Source organism: Cibotium barometz, chromosome 11 (genome assembly GCF_041138505.1).
Source record: "Cibotium barometz isolate CiBa-2024 chromosome 11, ASM4113850v1, whole genome shotgun sequence".
In the NCBI taxonomy this organism is placed as follows: domain Eukaryota; kingdom Viridiplantae; phylum Streptophyta; class Polypodiopsida; order Cyatheales; family Cibotiaceae; genus Cibotium; species Cibotium barometz.
The window spans coordinates 60,214,511-60,226,148 of record NC_141056.1 but is presented as its reverse complement, the minus strand read 5'-3'; the positions used below and the strand labels follow the sequence as shown (position 1 = coordinate 60,226,148).

Sequence of the window (11,638 nt, the reverse complement as noted above, 5' to 3'; positions counted from 1 at the left end):
AGAGGGCCCAAAGTTGAGCCCAAAGTATCCCTAACATTTTTCCTCTTTTAGCACAACCTTATCCACATCATATTCTCTTCTCTACCAATTACAAAGCTTCAAAACAACTAAATTAAGGGAAAATAGACTTGTAAGAAGATGTCAAGGAGTGCAAACAAAGTAGAAAAGGCTGGTGGTTCCTTGGTAGCGGCGCCCGAAATGGTACTAGCTACACCATCCCTCTTCTAATGGAATGGACAATTCTCATCTTAACTTGTTGTGGGGAACTTGCCAGTGTGTAAGTGCGTATCTTAGTAGACTCCAAGCTTTGCTAATGGTAGCTAGCACCACTGTCTTGACTCTTCTGGTGGGGCAAGTTGTCACCATGAGGTTACCATTCTTTTTTCAAGGACATTCACTCCTCTCTACGCTCAAACTCAAGAATACAAGCATGAAAGGAACATGTACCAATAATGTAGCTCTCTCTCTCTCTCTCTCTCTCTCTCTCTCTCATACACACACACACACACACACACACCATAGATAAGCAAGAGAGCAAGGAGATAAGACTTAACACAATCGACAAAAAGAGGGATTGTGACTTGCATTATGAGAGAATGTAACTCTCTCCTCTCAACTCTCTCTCTCTCTCTCACACACACACACACACACACACACACACACACACACACACACACACATCCCATATACACAAGCAAGAGGGCAAGGAGATAAGACTAGACGCAATTGGCACAAAGAGGGATTGTGACTTGCATTATGAGAATAATGTTATTTATACAACTAACCCTTATTCATACTTGGGTGCCCAAAACTTAATGAATGATGAACTAAATGTTTACAAATTACATAGTTTTGAGGCATAGCCAGCTATTCTTATAATTACAACATTTAGAGTGCCATTTCATGACACTTATTGTGCTATCTCTCATATGTAATGGAGAGATGCTATGTTAATCCAAAATGGGGTTAACAAGTTTGTTTAAGTACTCTTGTAAGCAAGACATCCTCCGTCCAAAGTCTGTCTAGATCTCGCCACTATCAAAGCTTCTTACCCAAAGCACATGGGTGGATAGACACCATCAATTTATAATTAAGTTTTTGCAAGTAGTAATATTGTTTACTCTCCACTTATTTATGCAATTTAGTGCTTTGTATTGTGTTGATCCATCAAGGTCATGTGCACAATGCTACCATCCTTTTTATGTTGTGTTGGATTTTCATATAATACAAACTGGTCAAGGGTCATGGTTTCATAGGCGAGTCATAAAAACTACCAAGCCCTCTTCCCACAGGTCCTTTACACACTTTATTTTTTTTGCCATAAAGGCCTTTACACACTATTATTGATTATAGTGCCCATGTACTAGGTGGGCTCTAGTGCCCATTTTCACTTTCAAAAGATGTTACCCTTCCATATTTGAAATACAGGTTTGAAAAGGTCACCTCCAGTATATTTTTGTTTAGTGATGGGTTTTATTAGAAAATTAATGTACCTTCAACCTTGCAAGCTTTAAAATTTGAAGTTTGTAAATTTTAGCCGTGCATATGCGAGTCTTTACATGCTTGGATGTGACATAGTTACACACTTGTAAATTTTAGCCGTGCATATGCGAGTCTTTACACACTTGGATGTGACATAGTTACAACTTGATGTCTTCTTATAGGATTAACATGTTTATTTCATTATACTAGGCATAATCAAAATAAGGCTTGCCATTTGCAAAGAAAGATTAAAACGCAAGTGAGAAACAATGCTCTTGCTTCTTTGCTTATGTAAGGTAAAAATTGAACAGTCTTGAGCCATTGTCCTTTAAAAGCAACACTACTTCAAAAAGCTATATATTTTGAAGTATTAGGTAAGAAAAACCTTTCTCTCTCTCTCTCTCTCTCTCTCTCTCTCTCTCTCTCTCTCTCTCTCTCTCTCTAGCCTATAGCTCTTGGCTATAAACTTTTACTTGTAGCTCTTCTCCCACTGCCTAACTGAGGGATTAAGCCTTCACTGGTTGCTCCAATTAGGGCGCACATACTCTCTCCCACCCTCCATAAAGAAGAAGCACATGTTGAAAGTCCCCCTCCTCCCAACAAAAAAAAAGTTATTACAAAATACACTAAAAAGCCTTTTTGTTTTTTGAAGCAATTGGACCTTCGCAAATTTTTGTTGGTTTCCGAGTGTTGCCCACTAAATTCTAGTATTTTAAAGTAAATTTTAGCATTTTTAGCATTTTTTAGTATTTTTAAAGATGCTTATATTATATTATACCCTAAAAAAATATTTTTAACCCAAAAATACCTTCAAATCCCTAAAAATCTAATGAAATTACAAGATGCTTATATTATATTATACCCTAAAAAAATATTTTTAACCTAAAAATACCTTCAAATCCCTAAAAATCTAATGAAATTACAAGATGCTTATATTATATGATACCCTAAAAAAATATTTTTAACCCAAAAATACCTTCAAATCCCTAAAAATCTAATGAAACTACATATTTTTTCCCAAACTTCTTTACCATTTTTTATGCAATTTAGATAACAACCTTTTCTACATTGACATGATGACACGTTGCCAAATAACCCTCCTAACCATTATGAATGAGAAATTCCATGAAAGGTTGGGGTACATCAAACCCGAGTTCCTTGAAAAGATTGTTCTCCCTTATCATTTACATGTTTCTAGAACTCTTTAGAACTAGCTTATAGTAAATGTATATATAAATATTAGCAAAAATTTAGTATAACCATTGCAGTTTTGCCTTCTAAAAGACTTCCTACTTTAGTAGAAATTTGTTGCTACTTATTCCAATCTATTACCACCTGGACTAAGTACCAAATAATTTTATATAGAAACTATTTTGATAATATTTATATAGAAATATTATCAAAAATTTTGTACAACCATTACAGTTTTTGTCTTTTTAAAAGTACAATTTTGTCACTACTTATTCCAATCTAATATCACCTAAGCTAAGTACCAAATATTTTTCGTCAACTCTTTTCATGAAAAAATTAATTCAATTGCTTTTAATTATTTTTTAGGCTTGTTTAAGCTAGCCTACTAATTGTTGAGATTATTGTTATGCATTTCTCATGATATCGATATTTGCAAGGCTTTCTTGGTGAAGTATAAAGGCCAACCCAAGAGGCTCAATGGCTACTTGACCATGCCTTCATTGTGTAGCCATTCTTGCTTGCATCTCATAGGGATAGTAGCCCATGATTGGATCCTCTTTTAAGATAGCTAAGGATAATTTCTTCTCAACCCCGGGGCATATCATTAGTAGTAATATTGTTCTCCCTTATCATGCCCATGTTACTAGAATTCTTTAGAACTTTCTTATAGTAAATATATAGAATATGATCAAAAACATTGTACAACCATTGCAGTTTTGTCTTATAAAAAGACTTCCTACTTCAATAAAATTTTGTCACAACTTATTCTAATATGTTACCACTTGAGCTAAGTACCAAATGTTTTCGTCGACTCTTTTCATGAAAAAAATAATTCAATTATTTTTAATTATTTTAAAGGTTTTTTAAAACTAAGCTACTAATAGTTAAGATCATTGTTATGCATTTCTCATGATATCGATATTTGCAAGGCTTTCTTGGTGAAGTATAAAGGTCACCTCATAGAAGAGGTGAAGTATAAAGGCTTTCTTGGTGAAATATAAAGGCTACCCCATAGAAGAAGCTCAATGGCTACGTGACCATGCTCTCATTGTCTATCCATCCTTACTTGCATCTTACAGGGATAGTGGTCCATGATTGGATATTCTTTTGGGATAATTGAGGCCAGTTCTTAATCCCAAGGCATATTATGAGGAGTAATTATGAAGTTTAACTTTCATTGTTAATCCATTTTGGGGTTAATAGGAGTTGCCAGTGTTATTCTACATCAAATATCAAAGATGGAGACACCATTAGCCAAAACATACATGGAATTGCAAAAAGAATATTCCTTATGTTGCTAAATAGTAGGGTGGGTTGTCATATAGCAATGTGCCAATCTCTATTTGGAAGACATTGATTCTTCCATTGATGCACTCTGCATTCTACCACTCTTGCACATTTGATGGATATAAAGTTGCAAGAAAATTTTAAAGCTTAGCTATACAGCTATTGAATGCAAAAAACAAAGACTACTTATTACTGAATCTTATCGCTTGTCTTAGATCTTGTACTTTGATGTTGGTGATGTAGCATTATGTTCTTGTGCATATAAACATGCTGCACAAGAACCTCTATTTCACCATTTGGCCGCCTGCAGATCTCTAGGATCCTATTATTCCAATGCTCGTTAGGATAACCAATGTCTTTTTATTTTACCTCGAATGCTCCTCAAGTGTTGGGTCTGATCATGATCCAGTCTAACTTCCTGAACCACTGAGAGATCCAGCTACCATCAGCATCCTTCACCTTCACAAATTGACCTTGTCGATGGCTCTGATACCACTATTGGGAGACAAAGACTCAAGCATATTAAATTGCACAATACTAATAAAATCAAATTTCATAAAGCTTCACAAAGCATAGACAATACTCAAGATTAGGTCCAATTTTCCCCCACATTTGAGTGAGCCTATACTTCCTTATGGTGTATTTTCATTGATTATTCTCAAAAATAGCTTTTGAGACCTAAAATAGCTCTAAATACAAAAAGTAGCATGCTTTTCTTTACGTGCAAGTATTTCTCTCAAAATTGGGCGAGATAACCTACTCAATAATATCTACAACCTTTGCATCAAAATTTAATCGTCTACAAGAGAGCTTTGACATGCTCTATGAAAATAATTACTTGATATCAATTGGTAATATAGAAGAAGTCCAAAATAGAATAAACGACGAGTGTCCCAATACAAAAAGAAATAATTATTTGGGGATGCCCAAAGTTGAGCGTCTAAAAATCTATCAGATTACCACACCGGCTCGCTTCCATTACCTAACCCAAAGTATTTGCACTTACATCAACTACGTCAATCAATTAATAAACTAATTAATTAAATACCAATACAAATATCCACATAAAATCCAAATATAATCGAGACAATGCAACCAACACCATGAAATCACCTACATGCAATCAAGATTGGCTATGATCACCTGGATTTAAAAAGGCTTCCCAATCTAAATCCATCTAGGAGAATTCGTAAATAGTTAAAAACATCAGAATTAAATTCCATGAACACTCATTCAAAAAGTTATATATTTTGAAGTATTAGAGGTAAGTAAAACTTCTCACTCTCGCTTGTAGCTCTTGGCTAGAACCTTTTACTTGTAGCTCTTCCCCCACTATCTAACTAAGGGGTTAAGCCTTCACTGTGGTGGAAAGCTCATGCTACTTTGACGTTCCACACTGGTTCTCCACGTTTGTAACCCAACTCAACTACCCAACAAACTCCAAACTACAATGCGAGCACCCATTGGCTCTATTTAGCCATAAGCTCTTTTTGACTCCATCTTGACCACCACGACTTCATCTCCACTACCAAAAAAGGTACCTTGTTCGTACTATAATGAAGAGAGTGTTTATACGCATATATTTTCCTAGATGCTTAAATCTTTTGTCGATTCTTTAGCATCACCAAGAAGAGTTCCAATAGTCTATCTACCTATTTGAACAAATCGAAACTTTGAGAAGATAATGCTGAATTGAAGAAGCATCTTTGTAAAGTGAAGATCATCTCATGATCCTAGAAAATGAACCAAGCGCGATAATTAGAGCACCACATTGTTATGAGGAGGACACAATCTAGAGGCCTCGTAAAAGATGCACAATACATAGCTTCACATAGCTCGAAGTGGCCTCTCTTGCTTCTTGTTGAGTCATAATACACATATGAATCACCAAGATAAAAGTAAAATCTATTAATGGATACTCTTGGGGGGTGCATTACTAAGAAACCCTATGTATCACGTGCGTTCAAGGGGTATTTAAAAAATCCCTTACTCGTGAATTTTTTATGAATAAAATGATCCCTTTTTTTGTATAGACTTACAAGTTTTTTTTAAAATCGATTTAAAAAACCCTTCTATAAATGTATTTATGTAAATTTACCTTAAAATTTTGAATTAAAAAATCCCTTCATTTGAACTCATGTGACATACTTACATATTTATCTTAGACAAGCAAAGAAGCAAGAGTGTTGTTCTCACTTGCGTTCTAACCTTTCTTGCCTTAGTTTGATTATGTATGGCATGACGAAATAAACATGTTAATCCCATAAGAGAGACAGAGTCTTGGTTAGCCTTAAGAAGACGTCAAGTTAATCCCATAAGAGAGACATATTGTTGGTTAGCCTTAAGAAGACGTCAAGTTACAATGATGTCACATCCAAGGGTGTAAAGATGACTAAAATTTACAAACTTCAAATTTGAAATTGAAGACTTGCAAACTTGAAGGTACGTTGGTTTTCCAATGAAACCCACCATCAAACAAAAATGTACTACTTTTCAAACCGCATTTCAAAGGTGGGGTAACTTATTTTGAGAGTGAAAATGGACATGGAGGGCACCTACTGCCCATATGGGCACTATCATCAATAATAGTGTGTAAAGGCCTTTATGGGGAAAAAATAAAGTGTGAAAAGGCAGTAATGGGAAGAGAGGAGAGTCGCCTTGACCAGCCCGTGTCATATGAAATATCATCCAACACAACATGTGCACATACATGACCTTTGATGTTTCAAATCAAAAAATAGCAGATCAACGCCAGAAAGATGGTAGAGTGATCCAGCATCTTAGAAGTGGCTATGCTGGAGTGTTTCTTGGATTGCTTCAGAGGACGACACCAGCCATCTGATCAAAAAGAGATCAGTGCACCAAGTCAAGGCAAAGGTGAGGTTATACACCTTGTTCTCTTTTGTGGACTCCCTGCAACAAATCCAGCCTTATGCCTTTTCTGAATTTTGCGAAGACGATGATACTTCATCAGATCGTGCTGCTGCGGAGGGTTATGAAGTCAGTGTTGGCTCCTACCGCATCTTCTCCTTGCAAGATCTGAAGATAGCAACAAACAATTTTCATTCTGGGAGCAAACTTGGAGGGGGCGGATTTGGGTGGGTCTACAAGGTAACGGTGTTTCTCACTACCATGTTACGGTTTTGTCAGTCACATCCTAAACTAAACTGTGTGAGGGTTTGCTCAGCACCATACACAGGCTTTGTTAGATGCCGCTCAGGGTTTCTTCAAGCCCTTAAAAAGACTTTGTGAGGGTTTCCTTTGGACCGTCTAGGCTACATGGCCTTAGTGATATCACATTGGTGTGCTTCCTTGCTTGACCATGAGGGGTCCTAATACCCTTGTTTTTATGCCTGCAGGGTGTATTGGAGGACGGGTCCGAGATTGCTGTGAAGCAGCTGTCCCTGGGAAGCCGCCAAGGCAAGAGTGAGTTTCTCAATGAAGTCAATCTCCTGACCACCGTCCAGCACCGCAACCTGGTTCGGCTCTTGGGCTGCTGCGCCGATGGATCTGAGAGACTCCTGGTGTACGAGTACCTGAAAAACAAGAGCCTTGACAAGTTTCTATTTGGTATGTATGACCATGGACCTTGGAAAACAAAGCATAGGTTTTTGATTAAGAGAGCTAGTTTTTGAACATGGAATGCTGGGTTTCTAGAGCCTGGCGTAAAGAGCAGCTCACCTTTGGAGTGGTCGATTCGGCGGGGGATCATAATGGGCACGGCCAAGGGTTTATCATATCTGCATGAAGATTCCCGGGTGCGCATAATCCACAGAGACATCAAAGCTAGCAACATTCTCTTGGATGACAAGTTTTGCCCCAAGATCGCGGATTTCGGACTTGCCAAGCTGTTCGACTTGGAACAAACACATGCCAGCACTAAAGTGGCAGGGACTTTGTAAGGCTTCACCTTTCTCAAGGCTCAGCACTTGGAACACACAAAGTTAGGCGTAGAAACAAACGAAAAAGTTCATGTTGTGCCTTTGAGATTTACAGCATAGGAAGTTTTTACCAACTGAATTTAGTGCTTGTTTGTGATCAAGTGGATACCTTGCTCCCGAGTATGCGATAAATGGGAAGCTCACTGAGAAAGCGGATGTTTACAGCTTCGGTGTGGTCACGCTCGAGATTGTGAGTGGGAGAAAGCACACTGATTTTCAGCTGACATCAAAAAATCACCGACTTCTAGAAGTGGTATGGTTCTCATCTTTTGATGCCCTTCTTTTACACCATCTGTTCCAACATGGTCTTGTGATGGCCTTCTTTTGCACCATCTAGATTCTATGCTCCAACATCCATCTATACGGCGTTCCTTGCTGCAGTTACGGAGATGAACACGTACTTTTTGAATGCTTTTGGAGGCAGCATTTCCACTGTACATTGCGAATAAATATAACCTCATGAATGCTGGTGGTGACAGGCATGGAGACTGTATAGGAAAGGAAAGCTCTTGGAATTGGCGGACTCTAAAATGGGTAACAGGTTTGTTCCAGAGCAGGTTGCACGAGTGGCTCACGTGGCCTTGCTGTGCACTCAAGCTGCACCTGACTTGAGACCCTCCATGTCGAGGGTAGTGGCATTGCTGTCTGGACGCTCACCAATTGTGGAGAAGCCCACCATGCCACCCTTCATCAGCAAAGAAAGTTCTTCTAAGCCCCAAAGGCGTGCTCCTCACGGGCTGGATGAGGCATCATCCAGCACAGCAACATCTGCTTCCTCTGCAAAAGCAAGTACTTCTTCCTCATTCTTCTCTCATTGAGGAGAAGAAGCTGTCTTCTACGAAGCACAACAGTATCATGATTATAGAGAAGAAACGAAGAGCCGTTTTCCAAAGCAGACAGCCAGTCCTTGACCAGGTGATAAGCATTCATGCTCACTTGCCATGTAACCAGAAACCAACGATGCAAACCCTGCAGAGCCACTTCAAGTTGGTATTACTGCCATAGCACATCTTTGAAAAGATGGGGTTTCGCTCATTCCTGCAAATTTATTTGGTCAAGCAAGTAAACATCTTCCAAGGGAAAGAGACATTGTTGCAGTCTAGTGCCATTGGTCTTGCCAAGTGGCCCAAAGTTCGGCGTTCACAATTTCATAGCCAGGCTCAAGTGATTACCTGTTTGTAGAAAGGTTGAGTATAAAGGTTGGTTAGCCAGGCTTATGTACACACATTTTTGGTAGATAGGCTTATTGACACAAGCTATTGTTTCACATAAATTATAATCTCATCACTTGACCTGTTATCATCATGCCTTGCCCATGGTATTTTATAAATTGGCATTACCAATGGACCCAGTATTGACTGTTACAAGTATCAAACATTGGAAAGACCCCTAGTTTTTCCCTTTCAAGCGTTTCCAATGGGGTTCTTTTATCTAAAGCAAGAAGTATGTGTGATTATGGTTGAGTGGCACTGGCAATACTCTTGTACTGATGAGCCCTTGTATCTACTTAAATGGTTGACATTTGTCCCTTTGGGACACCCTCATTTACACATACATACAACTCAGTCGCTCCCACCAACTAACACATCTTTGTATCAACACCAGCTCATCCGATCTCTTCTGCTATATGGAACGTTCGCTCTTTTTGAGCTTGTCTCTGTTCTATGAACCATTGCAGCTTCTTGGAGAGGGTCTCTCTGCTGCTTCAGGTCATATCCCCGGGCATTATGGTGTTAATTCACTTGCATAGCCACATAGAAGCCGATTTGTAGTAGTGCAACACTGAAACCTCGAAAGCTTTGAGCATTTTAAATCATGAACATAATTTCTTGCTTAGCACTTTTTTATGCCCACACATTCTGGTTAAGTTTTGTTAATGTCTCATCTCAATGATTGATGTTCTCTTGTTTCTAGCAAGTTGCATTCCAGTGCGTGCAGCTCCTTGGGGCCTCAAGGGTCTCAAAGCGGCCTTGTAAATCCTCTCCAAAGCTTTCTTTCTTAGGAGTGAGAAATGGCAGTGTACGCAAGGAGGGATGCGAATCGTTAAGCCTTAGTTTCTAATGCTCGCTTTGCGAGTACACAAGAAGGGATGTGAATCGTTAAGCCTTAGTTATTAATAATGCCAATCTCTTGGCAATGACCAATCATCTATTACATATATTAACCATGGACAACCAAGGCACAAGGAGAGGAGAGAAAAAAGAAATCTTGGATTTCTAAAAAAATAAGAGGAAAAAATCCTTTCGATTGACCCTTTGTATTCCGGCTTCCATTCTTACTTACGTTTTGCTTCTTTTAATGTCTTTTACATACGTAGCAACGTGTGGGTTGAATACTAGTTTCACTTATTCATACTACACGATAGTGCGTACAACAAAGAGAATGCTCCATGGTGGTGGTATAGACTTCTTTCAACCTACAAGTTAGGCTAAACCCTTAGCTCCCTGTCTAATTAAAAGGTTCTCTTTATGAGGAGTTGTCAGGTTTATGATTACGGTCGACAAGATCTAGACACTTGAATGGTAGTCATTAGAGGCTAGGATAAGGTTTTGTACATGGCTTAATTAGCTACATGCAAGTAAGTGTAGACCAATATATTAGGGTTGAAGAAAATATTGCGGGCCTGAACAAGTATCTAAATACTGGGCTTCTAAGGAGCTTATATATATATTTTACATATTAACGAGAGACAACCAGGGCACAAGGAGAGGAGAGAAAAGAGAAATCTTGGATTTCTAAAAAATAAGAGCAAAAAATCCTTTCGATTGACCCTTTGTAATCTGGCTTCCATCTGCTCTCGGACTCCCCCCTTTCCATATAAAAACCCTTTTAGCATGGGTGTGTGATCATGCAAATGATTGATTTTGTCACAGTAGACACAAGACGATGACCCTCACCACCAACAAGAAGAATGACGTCGTTGTGCGGATGAGCAAGGAGGCGACCCTCCTGCACTACCGAAACTTAACCCCCACTTGTCCTCGTTGCTCGCGTCTCCAAGGGCATTCAATAGCTAGGGCTCAAGAACCAAAGCAAGGCAGCATCCTTCATGGGGCTATGCGTGTGCAAGGCTCCTTCGTCGCACCTTTGGGTATGGTTGGCCTTGGTGACGTTTAACACATCCTTAGGGCGACAATATGCTAAGCACAATCACAACATCTATCTATTCTATCTATCTTCTATTACATATTAACCATGGACAACCAAGGCACAAGGAGACGAGAGAAAAAAGAAATCCTGGATTTCTAAAAAATAAGAGCAAAAAATCCCTTCCATTGCTATTATCTATCAGCATGTGCTATTGCCGTTTTTGACCCTTTGTATTTCGACTTCCATTCCTGTGTTTCACTTCTTAATGTCTTTTACATTTCGCAACAATAGCGGATTGAGTACTAGTATACATATATACATATATATATATATATATATACATATATATATATATATACATATATATATATATATATATATATATAGAAAGAGAGAGAGAGAGAGAGAGAGAGAGAGAGAGAGAGAGAGAGAGAGAGAGAGAGAGATTGCTTGTGCACCATTGAGTTCTTTTTTCATACGATCTTCTTAGGAGCATATAGGTGAAAAGCAAAAGCCATATGTTATAAAAAACTCTTTACAACAGTAATTCTAGTGTTGTTATTGCAAAAAGCCATCTCGGTTATTTTACTGATCGTTCCAAAATCAAAAGGTTCGCAAAAAAACCTGGGTTCAATGCGCCCACTGGC

At 38.5% G+C, this 11,638-nt stretch overlaps 1 protein-coding gene across 4 annotated transcripts; it reads left to right on the top strand.

Moving 5' to 3' along the window:
- Nucleotides 1-6,606: 6,606 nt before the first annotated feature.
- On the top strand, nt 6,607-9,742 carry LOC147634402 (cold-responsive protein kinase 1-like). 4 transcript variants are annotated; one of them, XM_086805563.1, is made up of 6 exons: nt 6,607-6,837; nt 6,917-7,071; nt 7,320-7,530; nt 7,618-7,858; nt 8,004-8,154; nt 8,239-9,742. In XM_086805563.1, the coding sequence occupies exons 1-6, from the start codon at nt 6,753-6,755 to the stop codon at nt 8,362-8,364; spliced, it is 969 nt and encodes a 322-aa protein (XP_086661689.1). In that variant the 5' UTR covers nt 6,607-6,752; the 3' UTR covers nt 8,365-9,742. The 4 variants fall into 4 exon arrangements, with proteins under 4 accessions (XP_086661689.1, XP_086661686.1, XP_086661687.1 ...); XM_086805560.1 differs by having other exon boundaries at nt 6,608-6,837; nt 6,935-7,071; nt 8,381-9,308; XM_086805561.1 differs by having other exon boundaries at nt 6,608-6,837; nt 8,067-8,154; nt 8,381-9,200.
- Nucleotides 9,743-11,638: the final 1,896 nt, after the last annotated feature.

Excerpts from the sequence above, each read along its gene's own strand:
- LOC147634402 (XM_086805559.1), top strand. The coding sequence starts at position 6,753 with ATGCTGGAGTGTTTCTTGGATTGCTTCAGAGGACGACACCAGCCATCT. Across the intron at positions 7,072-7,319 it reads GATTTGGGTGGGTCTACAAG|GGTGTATTGGAGGACGGGTC; the intron begins GTAACGGTGTTT and ends TTATGCCTGCAG. Across the intron at positions 8,155-8,380 it reads ATCACCGACTTCTAGAAGTG|GCATGGAGACTGTATAGGAA; the intron begins GTATGGTTCTCA and ends TGGTGGTGACAG.